Source organism: Battus philenor, unplaced genomic scaffold (genome assembly GCF_028537555.1).
Source record: "Battus philenor isolate CCGP_79_NKW_IND1 unplaced genomic scaffold, ilBatPhil1.0.hap1 SCAF_21, whole genome shotgun sequence".
NCBI lineage: Eukaryota > Metazoa > Arthropoda > Insecta > Lepidoptera > Papilionidae > Battus > Battus philenor.
Genome location: NW_027181684.1, coordinates 7,564,465 through 7,584,443, shown reverse-complemented (window position 1 = coordinate 7,584,443; position 19,979 = coordinate 7,564,465). Strand labels below are relative to the sequence as shown.

At 32.6% G+C, this 19,979-nt stretch overlaps 2 protein-coding genes across 2 annotated transcripts in view; one reads left to right on the top strand and one right to left on the bottom strand.

Annotated features, from left to right (window-relative positions):
• Nucleotides 1-19,979, top strand: part of LOC137923186 (elongation factor-like GTPase 1) — a 94,223-nt gene that overhangs the window by 13,067 nt on the left and 61,177 nt on the right. The window lies entirely within an intron of this gene.
• The window catches only part of dsx-c73A (doublesex cognate 73A), a 49,007-nt gene that overhangs the window by 2,570 nt on the left and 26,458 nt on the right, over nucleotides 1-19,979 (bottom strand). The window contains exons 2-3 of the mRNA XM_068766362.1: nucleotides 942-1,052; nucleotides 197-337 (exon numbers count right to left, since the gene is read on the bottom strand). Of these exons, the coding sequence (XP_068622463.1) occupies nucleotides 197-337; nucleotides 942-1,052 (252 nt within the window). The remainder of the gene's footprint in view (nucleotides 1-196; nucleotides 338-941; nucleotides 1,053-19,979) is intronic.

Here is a 19,979-nt window from a genome sequence, read left to right as displayed (position 1 = left end):
TTATCAACAATACGAGTAAGAAAAAGCGTTTAATAGTGAAATAATAAATCATTCGATGATAAGTATAGATGACTAGTTTACTGTGACGGGCAACGAGACGAATCATCGTCAGCTCGTGTTGGAACCAATCTAAATCGTTAACGGTACCGAGGGGGCGATTGCAACGGATTATTTATCCAGCATGCCCGGTGCTTACCTTTTTTTTGGAATCCGTTGTGAGACGAGTGGTATGCAGGTCGTCGGCGTTAAGGCTCGCGGAGCACGGGTCTCGGTAGCGCGCCGGGCACGCGCACAGCGGCTGGGTGTAGTTCAGGCGCACGTACACGGCGTTGCATACCTGCGGATTCACGTGCGCTTTCATTTAAACTAAATTTAATAGTGCCGATTTGGAAAATATCTCTCGTATATTCTACGACTGCACTATTAAAATGAATTGATAAATTATTTTCGTCGTAACGTAATTCAGCGTTGTCTTCTTTTATTGAAAATTGTTTGATACGAAAAAAAATCTAGATTCTTCGCGTAAACTTAACCTAATTCAGACTTATCTTTCGAAAATCATTCAGAGAATATTTATTGAGAGGAGTAAAGTTTGAGATGTTACAACTATCTAATTTTTTTTAGTTTTTTATGACACAAAAGTTCAGTATTTTTGAATGTCGTACCGTACAAACTAATCTTAGGTGTTGGTGTTTATTTAGATTATAAGCTAAGTTTATTTAGACTATAAGCTAATAATATAATTTGACAATCACTAAATTAAATCAACTTAAATCTCCTGTCTGTGTGTCGCAATATGAAGTGGAGTATGACTACGTCTTATTACAGTAGGCGTTATACTACTTATTGGTGTAACAATGATGTAGACAAAGACTTTATTTTAATATAATTCGTTCATGGATTTAAAAAAAAATCAAACGAATAAGTCGTTATAACGTTACCTGTTGGATGGCGCATTCTGGCAGCAAATAAATGTGTTGATTGTGAGGATAGTAATGGTATTTCGTTGGCTTCGCTAACACTGAAGTCGAACCGGCAGGCAATGGCACCGTCTGAAACAGATCATTAGAATGATTGATTACATCCCATTCAGCAAACCTTGTTGCTTTTAACGGCATTATTTATTTCCGTGCAAAAATTTATGGAACCGTCGAAAGCGCTAATGTAGCCAAGATGTCATTAGCAACGGTTACAATGATGAGAAAAGTCTAGGGGTCTCCGTTGCCCCACCACATGCCATTCATCAGCATAGTGAGAGTTTTTTTGTTGAGATTTGACTGGTACAAATACATAGCGACTGACTTTTCTATTTTGTTAGAACAAACAATGCCTTTTGACAGATTTTAAGAAAAATATTTTGCGTTATTATTTCAGTCGAACTAAAATAATACTATAATAATTATTAAAAACAAATTATATTTAAAGACATGACTCGGGATTCATAGTAGAATTGTGAACTCGCAAGATTGTTGTTACCAATATATAAAGTATTGGGGAATTAAAATCATGTATCTAAATAATCTCTTGCACAAGACATGTTATATATAACTGTAACAAACATTTAGGGAATTAAATTTAGTCTAAAGAAGGTGTAGGACAAATTACTATAAAGATAAAAATCATTAAACAGAATGATTGGTTATCGATGTAAAAAGCTTTAAAGTTTGAATGTATTTTATTTGCTTTCAATTAATCTTTAGTGCGGAATAGGATCCGTCCTATTCAAAAATCAATGGTTTCAGAGATAGTACATAGTGATAATATAGTATAAATGTTTTTTTCATAATTCTGGTTACTATTTATTGAAATTAATTACTATGTTTTGCCATTAGTTATTTGCCTGTGGTATTCCGATAATATAAATAAATTTTGAGAGTGATAATTACGTACAAAGTGAATGTAAATGGGTGTTAAAGCTTTTTGTTTACAAATGAGGTATACATTCACCCCTTTAAACCTTTTAAACTTATAATTAATCACACTATTAATCAAAAGCTAAATCTACATCACAGAGGTATCTGCTACGGAAGGAATAATATAAACAAATCCTTAATGATTCGATTTCGCTTTACGGTATAGTTACAAAAGTCCAGCAAACGATTTATATTAGTAAATTTGCTAATATCAAGCACCAAAATAATTTGTTTATTAAACGTAACGACCAAAGGTTTGATCAGTAGTCGTAATATTAAATAAAACAAAATGTTTTCAAAGAAAAACTTGTTTCGTCTTCGCCTGCTGTGAGACATATTTTTGATACAAATCGGTCCCCGTACATCTTTGTACAAAGTGCTCCAGTAACCCATTTATTTTCATCAAGTGTTATTCCACAACAAAGACCTTTTGTACCCGGCGAGCCGCTATTTGTTAACTGTGGTTTTTTGCTACAGATGCTTTGATCAATCGCACTTAAATGATATTAAACTGCCAGTTTGGCAGAATCATTTTCAATTACAACAGGCAAATGTTTTTAATGAAGATATTCAATTAACTATAAACTAGTTATTGAATATTTACAACCCCTAAATTGTTACCTTATAACAAAAGAATAAATCAAATATTTCCATTTAAATTAAATATATATCTTTAAAAAATTAATAATGGTTACTATAAAATAAATTAAAATATCATTTTAACCGATTTTAAAACACTCGATATTTAAATGAAAGCGTGCCGCATTCTACGCGCCATTTCAAAGATTACGTTATTTAATTTTATCTGTTCGTTTTTTAAATTGTAAGTCGATAACCTTAAAAGTAAATGTAAATATTTATAGAACTGGTCGTTTATTGTTACATTGTAGTTTTAAAGACCTAAACCTATTAATTTATGAATTTAATTTGAAATTAGAATTTTCTGCAAATTATTTCCTTCCTTTCTTAACGCTTATGTTATTTTAGTTAGGAATGTAGACTTAGCAGTGAAATCTACCCAGAACGTGTCTTATCAAAACCGGTTCTTCCTTCTCCATTAAAGGTGAAAATATTTTTTTTTATCGAGGATACATAATAATAGTTTGTTGAAATTTAATTCATAGAATTTTCATCCCATTTTCATTCATTTATACTAAACTATCATCCCTAGACAACCTCATAACCTATTATGAGGTTGTATAGAATCTGTTAATCAATTGTTCGGATTAAATACAACACTTTAAACAGGAAGAACCAATTCTTTAGAAATCTCTCAATCTTCAACAAATCGAGTATTTTGGTTACAGTTTAATTCAATAAACCCCAAACCGGACGTCACGTGCGGAGGTGAATGGTCGTAGCGGTCCTTAATCAATTATCGGAACAATCTTAAATCGTTGTCTTTAAACCTTTAAAAATGTTTACAGGATGATTGGTTATAGGTGTAAAAGCTCTTGAGTTAATGTATATTGCTTTCAATTGAACTATGGTACACCTCATTCCAATTAATAGTTTCGGAAACAATAAATAACGTTATTATAATGTAATAAGAAAAATCGTTATCAAAATTCAGATTAGTACATATTAAAATTATTTAATGTTTACTTTCTGTACTTGCGGATATTGTGCTGTCAAATTTTTTTATTGTCGTGTCGCATTCTAACAGAAGAAATTAATTTTTAAAAGACAAATGACCTATACATTCCCATTTTAAAGCTTTTACGCCAAAAAATATATCTGGAGAACACAGTCTTATTGGTTGTTAATGTAATTTTGCAATAAATCATTTTTTTTTTAATCTCGAGACATTACGACACTCTTAAAACTTTAACTTTAGAATATTGAAACTTATATTGGACTAAGAAAATGTGCCCATCACTGCGTTAGCACCTGTTTAGTTTGCATATCTCCTTAGCTTAGTAATTTGCATAACTATAGCGTCGTTCAAACAGGAAATCAATCATGTTCTTGTACTTGGCTTTAAAAATAAGAAGCTGCGGTGATAATCTAGACATGTAATATCCTGCAATGCCTGCTGCTCAAAAGGCTGCTCATTCATTACGATTGCAAAATTTCATCTAATGTGAAGCAAAAGTTATAAGGAGTAAGCGAAGTTCCGAAGACGAATTGTTTTTTTTGACTGATTGTTTTTACTTATTTTAAGATTATTTTTACTGTTATAAAAATGACTTGCATTTGTATGTATGTTAAGATAAATTTGTTACTTGACTAAGAAATTTGGAGACTGCTTTAACGAGGTATATATATAATCAGATCGAATCCGCGTTAGGTATGTGAGCATTTCTCGCACGCGGTATAGCGGTTTCGGTCGGACTATAACAGATAAATTAAGTCGTTGTCGTCGTCGTTTCAACCCACAGACGCCCACAGCAAGGCCTCTCCGCCAAAGATCGCAATGTGGTATTATGGTACGCAGAGGACGCTACACTTAAACCTATAGAAATTTCTTTGTGAGTAGTTGCATATATACATAATTAATGCACGTTTGAATGCAAAGCTTAAATTATTTAAAATTTTATACCAGAGAATCAAACCGGTACCCTACGATCTCAAATCCCAGACCTTTTTCCTTGGGTTATCACTTGGATTTTTTCGATACAAACTCTTCATGTTTTACTAATCGTGCAATATTATGCGATTTTATCAAACATATGTAAAGTTAGAATATAATTAACAAATTATATTCAGTTGGTCTTATCGCTCTAAATCGATAGCTAACTGAACAGTTACGGGTCATTGTGAAGATGGGTCTAGATCTCACGATATGTTTACCTTAATAGCTAATCTCATGTTTGCGATCTTGACACGAACTGAACTTTCGTGCAACCTGCACTACAAGATTACGATAACAATAGATCGTCGACCTGTATAATAACGAATCTCATAATAGTTTCTTTGTGCAAACATTTTTTATAGCAACTGTATTACATTGTCTAAGTAATAATGTAACGATCGGCCACTAAACAATAATTGTTTCACTCAATGTGATTGTAATTATCGTTGTAGCAATTTATATCGTAATATTTTATGAGTAGGGCATTCAACTAATTATTTTTAATTGTTAAGATGTATGATATTTAATTTAGCGTTTAAGTATACCTTCAGACAGTCACATTTTTATTAACATGAGATACGCGTATTCATTTCAAGAAGATATTATCATTCATTAATCATTTCAGCCGGATGCAAGACGTCTACTGATGGACATAGTCCTTCTCCATTGATTTCCATTTTATCTACATTTATTTATCTATTTATCAATATTATTATGCACTTTAGATTGTTTATAATTTAAGTCCATTTTGATAAAACCTAGAATCAAATCGTCATTACATTGGAATTCTTCAGTTCGAAATACGTCGTTGTAGAGTTTCGACTGCACATAGAAAACTTAAAAACTCAGTTTTTTTATAATATATTTTAAAATAAATATTTGCCTCTACACGTTTTACTTAATCGCAAGACATTCCTAGATTTCTTTAGCATTATGATGTACATTTTAGAAGTTTATTGAACCAAAACCTGTAAGAAAATCTTATTAAACCGTGATTTTTAAGCGATAATTAAGCTTGAGAATGAATTGCTTTTCTATTAAAGATATTGTATGAAGCTCAATCTGATTCTAGTTTCTATAAAACTAGTCTCCTTTGGCATTTCATACGCAAGTCCGTAAGCTTAAATGATCCTGTGTGCATATGAATGAATAAGAATATACTAACGGTTAGGCGATGTCGTTTTTTATTAGATTACTGTAATCCGTTCGGTCACAACACACACCGTTAAGCACTTAGCAGAAATGCTGGGCCAGTAACAATTTCGTAGGTCACTAAGCCACAGTCGTTAAATTATACCCATGACAGAAAGTTGCAGCAACGTTCCGAGAAGTGCTTCTACTCAATGGTGCATCAGATGCTGAAATGACCAACGTCGGTAAACTAGGCGCGACAAAATTTTAAACCGGTAAAAGTTTTGCCGTTACCGTGTTTTTCAGGTCGATGAGAACATGATATACCATCAGATTGTGCTATTTCACTATGTTCACGTCAAACCGAGCGCACCTTAAGCCGCAAGTGAATAACGAGAGGATATGTAGAATGTTTTGATATAACAATATATCAACAAAAAAAAAACATTTTTTTTACCTTATGTATATATATATATATATATTATTTATGTAATACCTTTTCTACAGAAATTTATATGTATACAGTATATATGTACATATGTATGTGTGTGTATTTATGTAATGTATGTATTTGTATGAGTGTACATCCTAAACTGCCCTCTCCGTCATGACTCTCAACTCCATCCCAAGGTTGTCTGTTAGAGATCGCCTCGAGCGATAAGACCTATATTTTTTTAATTGTTTCTTTTTTTAGTTATCTATGGTGTACCATAAAGTTTAAATAAGTAACCTAAAACATGTTTACTTAAACATTCAATAAAAATTATCTTAACAATAATATGAAGGGACTTCATTTTAGCTGTAAAGCTAAAACATGTTAATATTTGTGTATTGAAGACGTAATTTTTATAACATCACAAGATAATCAAACATAACAGTATATAATTATGCTCACGGAAGGTCCATACAGGTCATTTAGTTTTGGATGCAAAAGCTTTAGAGGGGTCAATGTGTAGCCTATTTCCTGTCAAGTAATATATAGTGCACTCTATCCAAAAGCAATAGTTTCAGAATTAATAAATGATGCTATGATAATATAGTTAGAAAAGGCGTTTTCAAAATTCCCATTAATACGTATTAAAATTAATTTTGAGATTTTTGATTGCCAGAAGTTATGGGCCTGTTACATTTGATAATCAACAAAAACAATGTAAAGTATTTCAGTGTTAGTTTTTAACAAGGTCATTAAAAACAGCTATAAAACTTTCTGATAAACGAGATACATTCACAATTTTAACTTTTTTACATCTATAATCATTTATCCTGTAAAGATATTAAAGATTCCGGGCGTTACCATTGTGATGTTTGTCATCCATGAAGGGGCGGAAAGCTACTTCAGGAACAGTATGGGTGATGAACGTCTGAATGGAATTAGTGGGTGTTTATAGCGCACTGGATACTAACAAAATTCTGAATAAAGTAAGACGTACAAGGCTAAATTTAATACCCTGAAGTTTTAAATCCAAGTTATTTTTATTTTATTCTTGAGTTGTGTGACTAAGTTGTTCATAGTTAGGGAAGAGTTCCATTTAGGGAACAGTTCGCCACTTGACATTTGTTTATACTGAGTGTAATATATATTTATCAAAATAAGTAAATAGCTAAGTGTCGCAAATAAAAATTGAATTAATTTTGCTTTGCTGAACGACTGATATTGGATTTCTGTATTTTATATATCTATCTCTCTGTATAAATATGACAGAGCGATAGTAGCCTAGCGGTAGAAGACTAACACTTGCGATCGTTGTACACAGGTAAGATTTCTGGGATACAATGTTATCAATCTTTGTATAATTAACACTTTGTGCAATCATTTTATGTGAATGCCACTGCTTACAGATAAATTTCGATAGGACGGGTAAGTAGCATCTTCTGCGTACCATAAATACGACATAGATATTTTTGGGAGAGGCATATGCCTAGCAGTAAACCTCTATGGGTTGAAACGACGAATGACCAACTTAAATACTGAATCATCACGCAATCTTTGGAACCATAAAGCTTAGAAATTTGAAAATTGGTAGGAATATTCTTTTCTCATAGAGAGCGTAAGTTAGTTCTTCATAAAATGTAAAGGCGATAGCTATACCCGCGATGTATTAATTTTCTACTTTGGTACTATATACGAATCTTTAATTTATTCTTCGAAATGTATTTATCTTATTTAGCATGGTTTGCTTTATGCAGCACTGCCTCTAATAATGATAAAATAATTCTGTTCGCCTAATTTTCCACAATATCCAAGGACAGAATTTCTAAAAAGAAATATCTAAGTTAACCCAAAATGAAATTAAGATTATACTTATACTATAGTACACAACAAAGCATTTTGTAAGCTTTCTTCTTGCTTTCATAAATCATTTTCGGGTTGATGATTATGTATAATCTACTGTTCCTTATTTAGCTAGAGAGTTGTCTATTCAAACGAAATTGCTTGCGGTTTTAGGTCTCTCCAATTTTCACGGAGTTATTTGAAAGTGTGAATGCGTTTTTTTTGGACAAAGTTAGAAATCAAATTGTTTTATTTTATTCATAATATTTTCTGTATTACTTAAATCCTGTAATCATTGTCATTAGATATTTTTTATCTTAAACGACGTGCTTTTATACAGGCAGATGTTCATTGCGATATGTTAATTTATTTATTTTAAAATGCGTAATGGCGTAATTAATGCTTTATAGGTATTCTCTACTAGTCAAACCATAAATACAGGATTCGGTTATGGTGTGAAAGCTTTAAAGGCTTGAATGTATAGCGTATGGTACACCTGATCAAAAAATTAATAGTTTCAGAAATAATAAAAGCGTTTTAAAAATTTCTACATTTCTTTATAATAACATTAATTATTTTTTGTTATCTTTCCGTGCCGACTCTATTCGCCAGAAATCATTGGCCTGTCACATATAGATAAAGTTTCAGAGTGATCTTTTTACAAAAGAGATTGGAAATAGGTGTAAGCCTTAAATGAGCATACATACATTTACTCTTTTTAATTCCCTATTTGGAAGATTTTTTAAAATGGCTATTTTATGCAATGTAATTTGTAAGGAAATTCATAAATAAAACTTTGTTGTGTTATTACCAATAAGCTGAATCGTTTCTGTTAAACGTAAATTTTCCAGATCACAATCTAAACACATGCGTCACAATATTGTGTTATCAACCGTACCAGCATTTAAACGTATGTGTAGCGTGATGTAGACGTGTGCGGTGTCAGTGTGAGCAAGGTATCGCATGCACCCAGCGTACGTTAACCGCGTAACTGACCTGCCTCAACGAAGAATAAAAACTCGGAACTAATTATTTTTATGTTACTGCAATCTAATTGATTGCTGTTTTTTCTGAAAGATGTCTTTTATAGTGTAATGAGTTTTTTTTTAATGTCATTGTCTGCTATATAAGTAAAAAATAATCACTAAGTGTGTTGCCAAGCTCATCTGGAGTAACTCACATTCACGTACACATAAACATAAACTCAATAGATAATGTAATTTATGACTGCGATTTACCAATTTTTCTATACTTGAAATTAATAAATAGTGAATAGAAGTAACTTGTTAATGAATCTTTGTGCATGTGTAAAATAAAGTGGAAAATTAAATCATTTATAACTCTAGAACGGCAGGACCATTTTTTAGGATTTTTGTATTATTATTCTTCGTTCGGAATTTGATGTGTTAAAATATAAAACTCATCAATGAACTTACTTGTCAATGACTTTCGACGTGCCTGCAAGTCGAACTTATTACAGTCGCTGCTCGCCGTTGTGGAACATGCGGTAAATTTTTAAAAGAAATTTATATTTTTAATGTTAAAAAACTTCAAATTAAGGAGCGAGGTATAATTACTTCTATACATAATGTTTGATTGTTAATCACAGTATAATTTAGACTCGATTTCACTTACTATTTATGCAGGTAGTATTAAGAGGACAGTGTTAAAATACATTTTTAACACATATTTCTAATCAACAATATTTTCACCTTCGTTATCAACAACTTTTTACCATCGAGTATACAAATTTTCAATGTCGGAGCGGTAAAAAACGTTCGGTTTTTCTGGAAAATATGTCAACAGAAATGACATTACTTTTCGGTCCTCCTAATATTTACTTTCAGTTTTTTTACATGTGTATTTTATTTATAGTTTCGAGTATGTGTAGTCGACTACTTTAGTGATCCTATTCAAAAATCAATCAAAACATCTGTCTAGACGTGTTAAAAATTTAATTTTGTTTAAATTTCAAAATCGGAAATCGACTCATGTAGGTACTGTTAGGCAGAACAAAGTTCTCCAGCTAGTATATTATGTATGTAAATAGTTTGCGTTAAAAGTATTTTCAATTTAGTTACTTCAAGAAGAAGACCGATGTGACTAAATGTAGGCTGTTCCAAAACAGAGCCTTCCAATTAAATAGCGCCGCGTGGACGCCGATAGTCGGGTTACTGCCAATCGCCTCTTGCTTATTTCCTTATCCAGACTAACAGTTAGTGCTGCAACCATCCTACAGGACAGGTTCTGAACAACATAGCGGTTAAGTAATTTAATAGGTTCTAGTTTTCGTTCCGGGCTATTCCATGCTGCTTGGCGGGGAGTTTCAAGTGGAAAATATTGACGTCATTGATATTGACATAATATTATAAAACATTTTCTAATTGGTTTTGAAATTTATTGATACTTGAAAATTATATTGCTACATCGTAATAAATATTTACTTGGAATTGCATAAAACACTATTTTGACTTATTTGGCCGCGGCGTTGTAACCACCCACTTTTTGTGAACCGACGACATAGTTAAGACCAGGGGAAGTTGCTGTACGCTGGTAGCGCAAGTCCAGTCATCGTGGTGATCTCTGGTAAAGCCCGATGCCCAGCAGTAGTCGTCTTATCGGCTAGAAAGAAGACGTATATATAAGGTATTTAAAAACATATTTATTCTATAGATACAGAAATAAAATCCTGCGAAGTTGAATAAGCAATGAAAGGACCTGTCGTAAGTGCAGAATTTGAATATTCGTGCAACGTCCCTTTGTTAGAACGCTTAAGGTATTCACGAGATATGTTCCGCTCGCCTATCGGGTCCTAGTGCAACTTATTGCCGGTCCGTGTTGCAGAAATACTTGCATGCTCCGCCTGAGAATATAAATTCCTTTAACGAAATCGAGATGGAGTTAGACCAATGAAGTATGTACAAAATCTTTAGTTTAAGATAATGTTTACTAAGATATAAAGTGCGCTCATTTTATTTGATACGAAAAAAAATTTAAATTTTTTAAAAGAAATTTATGAATTAAATGAAATCTGGGGTAAGACTTATATCTAACACGAGTTTTTTTTACTGATTTAAAATAAAAATATTTTTTATTAATAGGAATTTTTACATGAACTTGGCTAAGCTTAAATGCATCTGTCCTTATCTGTCTATTATAGCTGCCCTGTTAAATTCGTATTGTCACAATTACAAGTCGGTAGCGGTCTGATAGAACGAAATGAATAATTAAAACATATTTGAAAGTATACTTTTATTTATCTTTTTAATGCTTTGAAAATAAAAGACGATTACGCAAAAACGTTTTCTATTTCGCACCCTGCAATACCTAAATATGAATTTAATTACGTTTTAATAATAAACGGAACATGACGAGACGGGTGTATTATTATTACACTCTGTAGTTTTTAAAAGAAAAAAATGTTGCTTTTACCATTATCTTCCGATTTTTTCCAGTTTTCTTTTCAATAGGAATTCGTAACATGTGCATGCACCTTTATTATAAATTTAAGGTATAATAATAAGAACAGTATTATGTAGTAATATTTATGGTAAGCGACATTTTTGTTTTTAATGCATACGAACACGCTTTTTATTCGGTTACTATTGATGTGAAATGTTTGACAGTTGTTTGACATTATATAAGAAGAAAAACATTGTTTTTATTATTTTCATATTGTCGTCACACGAGGAAAATTGAGGTGTTCTCCTATAATCTGAAACCAAAAATTATCGGTCGAGACGTTGTTGTGTTTTCCGCTTAGGATCATTTTACTATCCAATTTTATTTATATAAATAATATGCATATGTCTAAGAATATGCACGTATCAATAAATAGTACATAGATTTACCTTGAAATCCAATTATAGTTCTCGCAAACTGATTAACATTACCGATAACATTAAATCCAGCCTACGCCAGGCGTCAGGGCATCGTCTTAACTGATAACTATTCTCTTAATAGAATTTATTGCTGCGTATAAAACCCGAATATGCCTATCCCACTCTTTTAAGTCTAGGGATTAAAAGCTCGTTCGGATCCAACATTGGTGATAATGCCATCTAACAAGCTCCGTGTAAAGATATATTATATAGCTTTTATTTATATCTAGAATGTGGGCTTCTTGATACCTAAATATTTTGATCTCCAAAAAAAATTAAACCTATAACAGAGGGGAAAACACTTAATATTTTTCATTGTAATGCTTTACGTCATAGAGAGAGACAGGTGTTTTAATTTACTAAGTGGCTTACATATTTTTTGTTTGTTGATTTTAATTTATTTACACTACTTTTTTTTTGAAAAAAAAATGCTGAATTAATAAAGCTGTTCCTACATTTTAATGAATATTTATCGATTTTAGGGATATATTTCTTAAATTTTCATATCATCATTATCTCAACTGTAGAAAGTCTGCTGCGGAACACGTGCCTCTCCCATTTATTTCCAATACAATTAAATCACTATATACTTATTAAACTTTCCAACATTATCACTATTTTAAGAATATTCATTGTAAATTTAGTAGTACTGTTATAAATACATTCTTGTAACAAGTAAATGTTGCTTGAAGCAGTGAGAACAACGGGAGAGTATAATCATAAGTTACATCGTCATTAATTAAAACTTCATTATGTTGATATTAAGTAAGTTTATGAGCCCATAACAATACCAGAACCAGAAGACTGCGTCAAGTCTGATTGGGTTAGTTAAACTCGGCTAGAACATTAGTTTTTTAATATAATATAGTGTATTGACCTCCGATACTTTGGCATGGATTATCACCGCATGCACGCATTTAGATTTACCATTAGAGGGTGTCTAAAAACACCAGTACACGGTTCAATCGGTTTTATTATATATTATTTGATTATTTATTTATAGTGTAACCAAAACCGCTATACCACATAGGATAGCGTTGCAAACATGGTTCTAACAAGAGAAAGAATCGTTGTCATCCTCCAATATGTATTTGCAGTGTTTTCTTGAAAGAATCCCTGGCAAAGTGGCTCCCGGAGTAGATAAAAATTCGCTTCGTCTCACTTATGAACTAATTAAACAACTTTTTTCCGATTTTTTGTTTGTTAACGCTAATAAATCATATTTCCTGGCGATTTTAAAAGAAAATACTTATCACGATGTAGCAGCCAGTATAGAGTCGCTACGCAAGCGCTATGATGTGTAGATAAAAACTTTGAATTTATGTGTATAAAGAAACTACTTAATTTTTTAACAAATCAATTATAAACATTCCTTAAGTACAATTCAAACTATATTAATAAACTATATATTTTATGGAATTTCCTTGTATTTCCGCTACCACAATGTACTACAGACGATTGAAAATTATGAATGTCGTTATTATTATTTTCGTTGGCCGAGATTCGTACTAGCTATGTGATCTGAATATCTACTTAACATTACCATTATGAAGAATAATCGCTGGCGGGTACAGGGAACAGTCATTAACGGAGTCTTCCGCTCAGGCAACACGATCCTGTATCGGCGAAACTGGTTTCCGAGCACGAGTAATAACCAATCGTGCGGATCGGAATCCTGGCCTCCCGCCATTCTGTAAATCACCCAACCAGCCACTAGGACTCACGTAAAATTTATAGCTTCGTGCCTATAAATCTTTTCACACGGTAATTCACAAAACAATAAAGACTCTTCATTCAACCGTCGTAAATCTTCGTCAAAATTCTATAGCAATGTTTATACGTTCATCTGAAACATGCTCTTTCATATCATCCGTTTTATCTAAACTATTAATCTATATAGTATAATTAAACCTATCGGCATTATTAACCAAACATTGCATTACATTTGTAGATTGTCGTTTAATATACAAAGTGATTGGTTATAGATGTAAAAAGATTTAAAGGAATTAATAATTATATATTAATATATAATAAAATATATAATTAATGTTATACAAATCTATGGTTTCAGAAATAATAAATAATCGGATTAGTACATATTAAAATTAATTATTGTTTATCTGTTCGTGTACACTTTGTACTCTAATAAGTTATTGCCCTGTCGCATATCAATAGAAAAAATATATACTTCAGGGTGATCACTTTATATGGGTGATAGAAAATAAACGTAAAAAGCTTTAAAGCTTTTTGATTACAAATGAGCTATAAATTCACCTCTTTGAAGCTTTCACATTCATACGCAATAAACCTGTATTTGAAAAGCAACAGAAAAGGATGTAAACTTTGGTACGAAACTGTCAGTTTTCTTTAGATGCCTGGCGTTCTGTCTCGTTACCTTTTTACCCTATAAAAATAATATCGATGTTATCTATGTGGGAAAAAAGTAGATTAATCGAACTACCTTAGAATAAACATTAAGAGAAGAAAATAACTTATGACCTCGACATGATAGTAATGGGAATTGGTTAGAGTAATGATGAGTTTATACACGTGTGCCGCATTGCAGACGCTTTCTTATTTATTTGAAATGTATACCATGTGACCGTATATAAAAAATAGAAATCCGCATGTATATTAGAGGTATAGACGTGAAATCTTCAATGAAATGTTTAAATCGATCAGCAAAAAAGCAAATGAAGAGTAATTTCTGTTCAATGGAGAGATTGGGTGCCTTAAGAATGCTCTCAAACATGGTTTCAGCTATTTTTTGTGTCGCCAGCTCTTAACCCGTAAATAGCAATTGATTAAACCACGGCATGGTCTTCCCAGTCGAAGTGAAACAGAAGAAATATCCAATGGGTCCTTAAGGTGCTGAAGTGGAAACCACGGAGCGGCAAGTTTACCTTAAAACATCTATCCACATTGCGGGTAGATGTACCTTGTTAAATCCATCGGAAGAAGCTAGGTGCTCGCTGCTTCTAACCGGCCCTTTTTGAAATCTATGGTGCAAGCCTATATCTGACAGTGGACATCCTACGGCTGAAATGACAAAGTCGCAGTGCTCTTTTTGGGGGCCCTAGGAGACAGTCACTTCATGGAGAGTTCATTTAAGGGACTGTCATCTTGCCAATGAGCGGATGTAAAAGTACTAAAACAAAAACACTTATAATTATTATTATGTACTAGTAAAAATAATTTTTAATTATTAAACGTCGGCGAACAAACCGTTATGTGACACGAGTTCAATTGGTCTATAAAAAACAAATTTTTATTCAAATTTTACGTCTAATATAATTAGTTTTAAAAAGTGAAGTTAATGTGAGAAAAAGTTTCTCACATTAACTTCACACTTTCCGCGACCCACTATCTCACTATTTTTTTTAAATTGCATCTAAATTTAAAAGATAAGATGTCATTTGTTACGACCAATTTGACGCTAAGTACTACATTTTCACGTACAGTGATCAGTGAAAAAAATCCGTGTAAATTTTTGCAATTTTCATAAAATTTTAATCCATCAGATTATAGCTTTTTAGTTTTTGTTGAAAACATGTTTTTAAATTACAATCATCATACATTTATTCAAGTTTTGATATAACTATTATTATAATTTTTTTTTCTCACCATATAATTATGTTTCATTAGGAGAATAATAAAACAATAGTGACTATGATTGGATTAGTGGTAGCCCAGCGGTGGGAGACTGAGACTTGCGATCGTAGGTTGCGGGTTGGATTCCCAGAAACAATGTTAAATAATTCACACTTTGTGCATTTATATGTGACTGCTAGTGCTCACAAACAAATTTCCAGAGCATAAACAGCAGCGTCCTCTCCATAACATAATATCACACTGCAATCGCTAAATCGCCTGCCAAGCATGGGGTTTATGGTATATCTTTAAGGGAGGCGCACGGTTTCCAGTGGACGTCTATGGGCTGTAACGATGACGACTATGATTATAAAGAATGTATTAATCTATTTGCATTGCAATGCCTCATAGTTACTTATACTCATACTCATAGTAGCTATTACTCATAGTTACACTGAGACCGCGATACCGCGGTGAGATGGCGCGTTCCATTATCGATAAATTACTGAAATTTACTACTTGAAGATAAAATTCCACAAATAACATAATTGCTTCTGTTCAGTGCCGATATTATATTTATAGTAACAAAATTTCAGCGCCTATCTCTTATTCTACAAAGTTGTATTATGTAATAGCTTTATCGGTAATCGTTTCAACCAGAAGATGATTAATGCTGTAATTGTATTTATGAAGAATTTATCAGCTATTTGAGGATAGACGATACTATAAGGAGCGTAGTGCACACAAATTGTTATAGTACCCGGCATTTGATTAGGCACATCGAGCAGAAAAATAAGGCTTTCAACGAAGATCGGCTAGGTTTTGTTTAGTAGTAGTTTTTATTGCACAGCTCATTGTTGGAACATTGTAATAAAACAACTTCAACAAAAGTTTTATTAGTTGTCAAAAAACAAGTTCAAACGAGAGTTTATTTTAATTGTCAAAATACAAATTCCGACAACTGTTTGTTTAAACCGAATGTTATTAAAAGAGTATAAAAGAGTAATGTTTTGGATTAAAGGTATTTCTAAAGTGCCAAATCAATTGTTATGAATTATAACTTCTTAAAATTTTCTTGTCAAAGTTTCATTGTTTTCCAATTAAAATTTTCAAGCTTGCTTTCCAATTTTTATGGTTGAACAAGTCCGGGTCATTTGTCAATTTCAATTGTATCTTGTTAAGATGATTTGCTTTATTTATCTTGGACTAGCTAAAAGCCATTCGGTAACTTTTAGATATCAGAGTTACTTTTAAAAAAAAGTTCTGAATTATACGCACTCTGGAAGTTTATTTTTTGTTTGTAAATGGATTGGTTTCTTATTTTCATGTAGGTCACTTCGCTCACAATGTTCAAATACAGTATCGAAGTGTATTTAAATCTGCAGATGATGATTTATATACATTCATATAAACACTTCATCGATAACCTTAAATCACTAGTAGCAGCATTCTTTTACGAACTGATGAAATACATTAATGTATTCCTTTGTAATTTCATGTGGGAACGTCATCGTGATCATCATTTTAGACCTAGGACTTTCCATAGATTTCCAAAAGGACTGTTTTCCGTCGAATTTAACAAATCCTTTTCCATCTCGTGGATGGACTTTCCTTCGTTGCATTTGTCGGTCCGTGGTCTCTTATCCCAGTGGTCATCTGTTGCTATGTGACCGGCCCACTACGAAAAAATCCCGACAATGGCTCTCTTCAGGATGTTTGAACGACTTTGACTTTGCCTTTGGATAAAATTGGTTGTGGATCTTTAAGGTACTAAAGAATATTTGAGAGATTATCTTGAATGAATGAAATCTTCTAACGAAAATTCTTGACAGAAAGTATAGTCTATGACGGTTATTTCTGATCCTGTACGATTCACCTCCTTCCTCGACTCGATCTCATATCATATACATAAATTTAAATTATTTCGATGCTTTATAGAGTTATCCATTAAGCTTTGACTGAATTTAACAGGTTTCTTTTAACTCTTAAGATTAATTATGACTGCTTTTAGTATATTTTATATATTTTTATGCCTGTATAATTATCAAAAATTTTAGTGAAAAATAATAACTACGTTGCGCAATGCAAAGTTACAGACGCCTATCGTTTGTGGGTATGGACTAGACATATTGCTTCTTCTTCTTTTTAACCGATGGACGCCCACTGCAAGGTATAGGCTTCCCCGAAAGATCGCCGATGACCGGTCTTGCGCTGCTCGCATCCAGCATCCCACGACTTCTTCCCACGACTTCTCACGACCTTACCTATGTCGTCTGTCCACCTAGTGGGGTCCTGCCCACGCCTCGTCTACGTATTGCTTACATAAGTAGTTTTGAAGTAGTATTGATTACAATAATTGCGAGCAAGTTCGGGTTCGTTCACGACGCAGGATTTAATAATCCATAATACTAAGAGAGTACTCTTTTTAATTGTATAATATAAAAAACTGAAACCTCACCTCTCCGCCTCTCACTTCTTGTCATAAACAGATTTGTGCTACATATTATTATTTATGTAATAAGTTTAAGCAGTTTATTAAACAAAAACTTTAATGTAGTGTTAAGGATTTTCAGATGACAAGAAAACTTAGCTTTGATTGGAAAGATGCCATTATAGGTGAGGTCAACCTAGTTCGGTCCGTCTGGCAGTATTCTCTTAATGTACAGAAGTGGTAAGCAGAGTATTAATTATAATGTATTACTTGACTAAACTGCTCTAAAAATTTATTTAGTTAGACACGAATACAAAGTACAATGGTGGATATTTAAAAAAAAAAATTTTTAGTTTTGTTTATTTTTGTTTGGTCATGGCAACTCCATTGTGATCATTCTAAGTTTTCACCATTAAATCATTCAACAATCCTTTTGGAGTTCTAATCTACAAAACTCTTTAGCCGCTTTTTACTTTGGTTCCGACATAATGATTGCGCGGTGCGAACATCGTACAAACCAGGCATATAGGCATTGACAACTTGACCATGTTTGCGTTGCATACTTATTTCACCTGTCTAATTTTGCAGGTGAAATGAGTAAATATTTAGTAATAAAAGAGGGTAAATAAAACGAAGAAAAAAGTTTTAAGAGACCACAAAATGGACAGACTACCGTGTGAAGAAAAGAAGATGTTAGATGCAAGCCGCTACTAGCTGGTCTTACTTGAAAATTATGAGGGAGGGCGTTTCTGAATCTAGCAGTGGACTTTTATGGCAGAAATGATCATGATGACATAACACACTTCGCAAACGGTATAGGAAACTCGAAATATGCATTAATAGACGAGTGTTAGATTATAGCCCCTTACTGTCTGTGAGAGGATGCAAGAACTAAGTGTAAGCTTACTGAGCGCTAAGGACCCTTGACTTCTTGCAATAACGACCTCTTTGCAATAACGACGTTTGAGAGCCCTCTTGAGAGCGTTGACTTGGGCCATTACAGCAGATGTTACACTTGAATTGGAAGATGTCTTAGGTCTTATCATCTTGGTCATCGTTGTGCGTTAAAGTGTACCGGTTTGATTGGAAATGGTCTGAGCACCCTTTTTAGCGGACCGCGGCTTCAGCTGTTACTCAATACGCGTACAGTATTCCGATACGACAGTGCCTGAGATGGCCGAACTTCAGCTCTATCAATATAAGTACACATAAGTTTGTGTCAGCATGAACGTACACGCCCCAGGACTTAAATGAATAATTTGTAGACACATTTATCTTATTTATTAATAATAATAGTATTATATTAGACATTTTAGAGAAAAGTTTTGTAAAATATTTACTTAAAAATCTTACATAATAATTTGTGATTGTAAATATTCGATATATATATATATGTATATATATATATATGTATATATATATATGTATATATATATATATATATATCATAATTGGGTCTATGTGCATAAGAATAATAATCTATATAATAATTCCTTTAACGAATCCACCTTGTATGCTTCAAACATGTATAAATATTACCTAACAACTTTTAAATTTAGAAAACGTTTAAAATAGATCTATTGATCTAAAAGTTTGTCTTAAAAAAAATAAACATTTGAAACGTAAAAAGTGCTGTTCCATAGTTACGCGTCATTTATTAATACATAATCGATTAGCTAACGTCGGGCCTGTTTTTTTTGTTGAGATATCGTACTGAATTACTCACAACGAAATAGACGGTACTAAAACGAAACGAATTTCACAAACCCAACGCAATAGCAGAAACCAGTTTCTTTACATGCATTGTTTTATCTAAAACATTCATTGCGAACTGCCTCGAGGCGAAAGTTAGAGATGTTATTTCACGTATTGAGTTATTGTGCGATATGTTTTTCTATAGCATTTTGTTGCATTCATTCAGTTATTTATTGCACACGCAAAAGAAATTAAGGAAAAAGCCGGGGCTAGATGGCACTGTAATGTATCTTTGTGTCATGGCCTACCTGATAAGAAATTAGAGAAACAAATAGTCAAAGGGAAATTGAAGAATGCATGTCGAATTAATATGGGAAGATGAACTTAAAACATTTATATAAGGAAATGACACACAGAATTATGGAAGTTTTTTTTGGGAAGATTCGTGTAACAATATTGTTACAGAAGCCAATAATGGCAGTTGATACAA